General features: G+C 38.6%; 1 protein-coding gene across 1 annotated transcript; it reads left to right on the forward strand.

Annotated features, from left to right (window-relative positions):
• Positions 1–5334: 5334 nt before the first annotated feature.
• Positions 5335–7874, forward strand: LOC141846458 (uncharacterized). The gene is made up of 2 exons (XM_074734507.1): positions 5335–5770; positions 7702–7874. Exons 1-2 carry the CDS (start codon positions 5335–5337, stop codon positions 7872–7874), a joined length of 609 nt encoding a protein of 202 aa, XP_074590608.1.
• The last annotated feature ends 435 nt before the right edge of the window (positions 7875–8309 follow it).

Here is an 8309-nt window from a genome sequence, read left to right on the forward strand (position 1 = left end):
TTCACCGAATCGAACTTGCTACTTTCTCTAGCTTCCTTTTCGAGTTGTGGTTAAAGTGGATCTTTTGTGAGCCCACATACGGATCCGAAATTGGATGTGAGAGGAGATGAACCCGAAATTGAGTTGGGCTCTCTTTACTTCAATTGAACTTGATCCAACTTTATGACCCTTTAAATATCCTACAAAAATATATTAAAAAAATTAAATCCCTAAATTTGTAGGAATAAACAATAAAGTCCAAAATGAGTTCCGACTCAAAAAATATATCAATACTCAATAGTAAAACAACGAGAGGATAAAAATATCAAGTATTAGAGCCAAAATAAACTATAAAAATGAATGTTATCAATTCTCCCATACTTATTTTTGCATGTCTTGGGCAAGCAAAGGAAAATAAAAAATAAACATCTCCCAAGTAAACTCATATCAATGCTTCAAAGGAAGTAAAAGGTAGTTACTTAGGATTATCAAGTTTTCATAGATCAAGGCATAAAGAAATCCAATTCATACACAAGTCAACAAGCATGATGATTTCAAGTACATGATTAACCTAAACTTGATGTAATCCTCACAAGGTATATAGTGATGTTTGACAACACTCATTTTTATAGTTTATTTTGGCCCTAATATTTAATGTTTTGATCCTCTCATTGTGTAACTATTGAGTATTAACATATTTTAAGAGTAGGAACTTATTTTGGACTATATTGATTATTCCTATAAATTGTGGGTTGAATCTAACATTTTCTGTGATTTTGTAGGATACAAAAGGAGCCATGAAATTGGGCTAAGTTCAAGAGGGTCATGTGGGCATCTTGGACTAAGTTGGGGGAGAATAGAGCTTGGCAAGATGGCTTGGATGATTCATTCTTACCTTTGGACTTGACCTAGGAGGAGGAGCCGTCACCCACTTCTTCTTCACCACCACCCATCTTCATCACCATCATCTCCATCCATCGCCACCACTGGAAGGAAGGAAAGGGGATTCCCTCTTCAATTCGGCCATTCTCCATCCATCGAGGAGTTAAGGAGATTCCCTTCTCCATCACATCATTTCATCCATCCGCATCAACCACTGAGATTGTATCGAAGTTGGGGATTCCTTCCTTCCGCACCTTCCATAGAGTTTTTATCGCTTCACATCCACCTCCGGCCAAAGACATAGGGAGAGTCATTAGATTTACTTTATTTATCATTTCTGAGCATAGATTAGATTTTTGGCATATCAAGTGTTCGTTTAAATTCCTCTTATAGTTTTGTATATTATTTGTCCTTAGCTTTCACTTGTTTACTTTGTTGATGCACTTATTTACTTGACGCACTTTTCTACTTTGTTAATGCAATTGTTCTTAATGCTTAGTTTTCTTTCTATTGTTTAGATGATTTAAAACTTGAAAAGACTGGTCTTTTATATGTAAACATTTAAGAAATAAGAAATCATGATTTGGTCAAATGATTGCAATAGGTAAATTTGCAATAAAGTCCTCTTAGTTCACACTGTAGATAACTTGGTGTCTGTGAGACACAGAAGACCATGATTATCAGTCCCCTGTGAATTATAAACTAAGGCTCACAACCAAGATGGTGTTGGACAACCCATCGGGAACGGTTGTAGTGTAATTCGGTTACTGTCTGTCTTGACTGTAGAATTACACTAGTGCACTTTGTGTGCATTGAGTAGGACCATTGAGGTTGTTCAATTTACTCTGACTCACAAATTGAACAAGACCTCTGTTATTAGGAATTATGCACTCTTAATCCCGATGTAATAAATGGGCACCTATAGGTAGTAATTATTGCTTTGATTTACCAAAGGGTGAGATCTTTGCGTCAGATCAATTATTCCCGGTAAGTTGGGTGATGTTGCTATCTATACGGTGTGCCATTAATTACAGAAGGAATCCGTGTCCCAGTAGGGGTGATGATGTCCCCTTGGATAGCTCATAAGGATTGTCAAGTCAAAATCTTGCAAGTGGACTTGGTCCGACTGACAATGAAGTTGAGTGGTACTATTCAAGGTCCTAGATGTCGATTATTGAGTTGTCAGTGAACTCAGATAATTGACGGACATACGATATCTTAAACACGGGGAGCAATGCATAATATAATAAGAAGGAACCCAAAATGTAATTTGGGGATTAGATTGGTAGTGCAATAATGATCCTCTAGTGGAATGGATCGTTATTGATGGATGTAGGTGTGTATTCGGGGTGAATACGGGATCCGAAACCCATCAGAAGGCCAGATCTAATACCTCCTCGAGGTCCCCGCTGTAGCCTAAAGACATCTTCAAAAGGATGCAATCAATCGGATGAGATTAGTTCTCAGCCGTCGGATGAGATTGAATCTCGACCGTTGGATGAGATTGGTTCTCAACCGTAGGATGAGTTAATGGATGAGATCAACTTGTATCCAAGGGATTAGATCAAGTTGCATCCATTGGATCGAAATAAATAAAGAAGAATTGAAGAGAATAGATTAGAACCGTTGGATGAGATTAAGTCGTCTCCGATGGACGAGATCTATCCGGTTCGGTTTTAATTCTCTTTGGAAGGAAGAACCGGTTCACGAGGTGAACCAGAGTTGGTTCAATGAACCACACGCCCAAAGGAATCAAATCAGGTCCGTTGGATCGAATCAATTAAGTTATATTAAAGAAGATTATATTAGAACCGTTAGATGAGATTAAGTTGCATCCGACGGATGAGATCTCTTCGGTTCGGTTTTATTTTCTATTTTAATATAAAATTGGTTCGCGGATTAAACCAATATTTCTATAAGTGGGCCGGCCACTTAAGATAGAAATTAAGTTTGGTTTGGTTTTTTATTTTAAAAGGAAAAACCAAATTAAAGATCCGACGGTTGCAATTTATTTAATTGGCTGAGATTTGAAATAATTTTGGAATTTGGAATTAAATTATAAAAATTATTCCAAATTTAAATTATTTTTTTATTTTATATGGCCGGCCATAATTAGAAAGTTGGAAATAATTATTTTTTTTATTTCCATAAAAGATCTAACGGCTAGAAACCAAGCAATCTAATCTAGAGGCCTAGATTTAATTTAAAAGTTTTTATAATTGGAAATAATTCATGGAATTAATTCTAATTTAAAAAATTTCTTAATGGCTAAGAAAGGGGTGCTTGGTCTTGGGCATCTAAGGCTATAAAAAGGAAAAAGGGTTTAGAAAGATTTGGGCTTGGTCTTTGGTTTAAGACTATAAAAGGATGAGAAGAGGGGGCGGCAAGAGAGAGAGAACAAGGCAAGAGAGAAAAGTTTTCGGAAAGAAACTCCTCTCCTCTTCTCTTGCCGCCGCCGCCGCCCCCATCTTCTTCTTCTTCTTCCTCTTTTTTCTTCTTCTTCTTCCACCGCCCCCTTCCTATCTTTAGAGGTGGCCGAACTTCTTTCTCCAAGTGGTGGCCGGATCCAAGAAAGGAGACAAGACGAAGCGAAGTTGCTGCGAAGAAGAAGCAAAGCGATCCAAGGTTCTTCATCCGGAGAATTTGCAGTTCCTTGTTCCTGGAGGTTCGTTGTCCACCCAACGTCCAGGAAGAAGACAGGAATACAGCGGAAGGCAGCGAGGTCGACAAAAAGGTTCTGGTATGATTTTATTTTCCGCAGTTTTTTTAATTTACTAGAACTATATTTAGAAACCGTAGAAATAATTAGGAATCGGCGATCCTGAAGGATCAATTGATCTTGTCTTCTTTATAGACTTTGTCAATTGATCCAAAGGCGGGATAAATTTTTGTTCTGTGGGGTTCTATGCTCTTCGGAGCGGATAGATCCGGATCATCGCAGAACGGAGATCCAGATCGCCAACAATGGTATCAGAGCGAGGTTCTCCGATTCCAGAAATAATTATTTCGGTTTAGTTTTGCATGGCTTATTTCATATAATTAATAGTTAGAAAATTGCAATAGATTAACTCGGTGTTGCAGGGTAAATTTTCCAACTATTGTGGCCAAAATTATGTGATTGTATGTATGTGTGTGTGTGCATGTATAGGAATAAAAATACGGGGGTTGACCGTATTAGTTTAATTTTTTGCAAAATTAGATCTTATGTAAACTCCTTCAAAGGAGTATAGGAAAATTTTGTAAAATTTTATTTACATGCATCGACCGGGTTCCTAGCAAGGCGCGGATCTTTGAGGCCACAAAGGCGCAGCGGAAGAGGAAGCGAGACGGTCAAAAGCCGAGTTGCAGCGAAAAAAAAATTAAATGGCCATAATAGTTGGAAATAATTTTAATTTTTTTTTATTTCCATATTTATTGCTGATTTTAATTTTTGCTGCAAATATATATGTGCATGGTTGTGTTTAATTTGTTTAAACATAAAATACACATAGGTTAATTTTCTATCCCTTAAGGACAATTAAGGAAAAATGATGCGCGTATATTAAACGAACTCCGAAATTGATCTTGTCTAGGAAGGGGTGGTTGCTCCCATATCCAAGAAGGCCTTTGCCTCGCCATAACCTGGAGATCAATTAGGAATTAGTTTTTTATACAAGCATGATTAGATAGAAAATTAGAATTAATTATGAAAGCATAAATAAGGAATTCAATAATTGATTTTGTCTAAGGTTCGCCTGGAAATCAATTTATTGAATTAATTATTAATGTGATCATAATTCAAAATCCTCAAAGTAAAAACTAAGTGGGAGAGGGATTCTTCGAATCCCGCGGTCTCCATTACTGGTTTGTAGGTGATGCATACAGACTTGCGTGCTGGCTTAGACCTTCCTCCCCAACGGATGGGTCTGTATGCGGATCACCAGACAAACTTCCTTAGGGATGGTTATAGGAAGCTACTTAGCTCGCGTATACGTCCACACTAACGTGGCATACGTAACCCTAAGTAGTGGACTTAGTACCAAGTAATGGTGCACACTTAGAATGCAGTTAATAGTAAACGTCCACACTAACGTGGCTTGCTATTAAATGTGCATGACCAAAGTAGGACCAACTATTAATCTTATTGGTCATAAAGATAGGTTGACCAGATAATAAGATTAATGGGTAAAACCTCCTTTTGCGAATGTTTGAGTTAGTATACGTCCACACTAACGTGGCATACTAATTCTTCGGTGCTTGAGGTGTTGGTGAATTTAATTATATTGTTTTGAGGAATCAATATAATTTTAAATTCGAATATTTGACCAATGGTTATTTTCATGATTTTTCAGGAAAATGGCCTTCAACCCACTAGCTGTCATACTAAAAGAAAACAAACTCACTGGTCCCAACTACGTAGATTGGAAAAGAAATCTGGACATAGTGTTGACTGCAGAAGGGCACAAGTTTGTACTCCAAGAGGAATGTCCACCTATGCCTACTGATCTTTCTAGTGAAGAGGATTATAGGAAGTGGATCAAGGCAGATGAGATGGCGAGGTGTTATATCTTGGCCTCAATGTCAAGTGTACTTCAACATCAGCATCAGGCCATGGTCACTGCCAGTGACATGATGTTAAATCTCAAGGAACTCTTCGGACACCAGGATAGGGCTGCTAGGCAGGTGGCAATGAAAAAGCTAATGACGACTACCATGGCTGAAGGAACGCCCGTAAGGGATCACGTTCTCAAAATGATAGGTCATCTGAACGAAATAGAGATCCTTGGAGGAGAGATGGACGCAGACACACAGTGCGATATCATCCTCCAGTCACTGCCGAAGAGTTTTGAGCAGTTTCGCCTGAATTACAACATGAATAAGTTGAATTTGACATTGGCGGGACTTCTGACAGAACTAGTATCGGCAGAAGGTCTATTTCAACAAAATCCTCAAGTTCACATTGCTGAGAAGGTTTCTGCTTCTAAGCCGAAAGGCGGGAAGAAGAAAAAGAAACCATCTGGACCAGCGAAGAAGGTGAATGGACCACAGACAGGAGTAAAGAAGCCAAAAGGCAAGTGCTTTACTTGCAAGCAGTCAGGACACTGGAAGGCAGATTGTCCCCGAAGAAAGAAGAACAATCAAGAGGTTCCAAGTAACCAGATAAATGCTTAAGGAAAAGATCACCAGCCTGTTGCAGTGGGAGAAGTTTAAGAGTTGAGAGTAATAAAAACTTTGTTTTAGAGATTGTCTTTATGTACTTTATTTTAGAAAGAATTTCAATTTCAGTTTCTAAAATTATGTAAAGTCAGATATTCAGTCTTATTTGATAAATAAAGTTATTTTTCAATAAGAATGAGGTCAATATCTGTAATGGTACATTGATAAGTAATCTGAAACTCTCAACTTAGTATTTCTCACGATGCAACATAAGGATCGAAGGGTGGTTAGTTTTATAATCCTAAGGATCAGAAGGTCATCAGAAAGAACGAATGCCCGATTCTTGGAAAAGGATTATATTAAACCACCAGCCTATAAGCAAGATTGTTCTAGAAAACTTAGGGGAGAAAGTCCAGTGTCAATACCAAAAGTACAAGAGGAAATACCACAAGTAACTGCACCGCGTGTCATAAGGGATACGCAGTTATAGACGGTGCCTCATCGCAGTGGGAGGGTTGTCAGACTAACTGACAAATACATGTTCTTGGGAAAATCTTTGGATTTGGTCCCAGGTGAACATGAACCCGATCCCTTGATCTACGACGAAGCACTTCAAGACTTAGATACAGACTCTTAGCATAGGGCAATGAAATAGAGTCTATGTACTCTAACCAAGTCTGGGAACTTGTAGAACCACTAGATGGTGTAAAAGCCATCGGGTAAAAGTGGATCTACAAAAGAAAAGGAGGATAAGACAGAAAGCAAGGCTTGTTGCGAAAGGGTAATCAATTTTGAGGAAACCTTTTCGCCGGTAGCCGGGCAGTAAGTCTAATCCGGATTCCTTTAGCTATTGCCGCTCATATGGATTGTGAGGTACGGCAAATGGATGTCAAGACAGATTTCCTTAATGGAAGTCTTGAGGAAAACATCCATATGAAGCAACCAGAAGGTTTCATTGAAAAAGGCAAAGAGCATCTAATGTGTAAGCTTAAATGGTCCATTAATGGACTGAAGCAAGCTTCAAGGTCTTGGAACATCCGGTTTGATGAAGAAATCCAGTCATATGGATTTATTCAAAGTCCGGACGAGTCTAGCGTATACAAGACATGTGACGGAAACGTAGTGGTATTCTTAGTACTATACGTAGATGACATCCTGCTCATTGGCAACAATGAAAAGGTGTTATCAGACGTAAGGGTATAGTTGATATGAAGGACTTAGGAAAAGCAGGTCACATCCTTGGGATCAAAGTTATAAGGGATCGCAAGAAAAGGATGTTGTGCTTATCCCAAGCTTCATATATAGACATATATAGACACTCGGTTCAGCATGCAAAACTCTAAGAAAGGTTTGTTAACCTTCAGAAAGGGATTTATCTATCTAAGGAGATGTGTTCTAAAACATCAAAGAAGATAGATGGAATGAAGGCAGTTCCCTACGCATCTGCCATGGGAAGCCTCATGTATGCCATGCACGAGACCAGATATCTGTTTTGCTGTAGGCATGGTCAGCAGATATCAAAGTAATCCAGGACAGGGACATTGGACAGCGGTAAAGCATATTTTGTAGGACCTGAGAAGGACTAAGGATTATATGCTAAGTTACCAGTTAGCCAAGTTAGTCTCTATGGGTTACATAGATTCAGACTTCCAATTGGATAGGGACTATAGTAAATCTACCTAAGGGTTTTTGTGATTACTTTAGGGAAGTTGGGTCAAAGTGAGGAAGCTGAAAAGCTTCTAAGGCAGCCGAAGAGGCTGTATGACCCAGAAACTTCTGGATGGACTCAAGAGATGATTCCTGGTTTGCACGAAGCTATCACAACTTATTGTGATAAAAGGTGCAGTAGCAAACTCGAAGGAACCATAAGCCCATAAAGCAAGTATACACATAGAGCGAAAGTACCACCCTGTAGAAGGTAGAGGTAAAAACGTTGTCGCCAAGATTGCATCGGTGGATTACCTAGTAGGTCCCTTAACCAAGGCCCTTCAGGTGAAAACTTGAGATCGGCAGGTTGAGGGGATGGGAATCAGATGTATGGCAGAAGAAGATACAGCGTGGCCCTTTAGTAGATGACAGAAAAAGACAACATAGTCTTTTAAGTATAAGTGGGAGATTGTTAGGAAGTATACTGAAAAGACTAGGTCTTTTATATGTAAACATTTAAGAAATAAGAAATCATGATTTGGTCAAATGATTGCAATAGGTAAATTTGCAATAAAGTCCTCTTAGTTCACACTGTAGATAACTTGGTGTCTGTGAGACACAGAAGACCATGATTATCAGTCCCCTGTGAATTATAAACTAAGACT

The sequence above is a fragment of the Curcuma longa genome, chromosome 15, assembly GCF_044706935.1.
Source record: "Curcuma longa cultivar G26 ecotype Majalengka, Jawa Barat chromosome 15, ITB_CL_G26_1.1, whole genome shotgun sequence".
NCBI classification, from domain to species: domain Eukaryota; kingdom Viridiplantae; phylum Streptophyta; class Magnoliopsida; order Zingiberales; family Zingiberaceae; genus Curcuma; species Curcuma longa.

Bases quoted from the DNA above. Each gene is read 5' to 3' on its own strand.
- LOC141846458 (XM_074734507.1), top strand. From the start codon at position 5,335: ATGCCTACTGATCTTTCTAGTGAAGAGGATTATAGGAAGTGGATCAAG. The intron at 5,771-7,701 runs GTCTATTTCAAC...TGATTACTTTAG, and splicing joins AGAACTAGTATCGGCAGAAG to GGAAGTTGGGTCAAAGTGAG.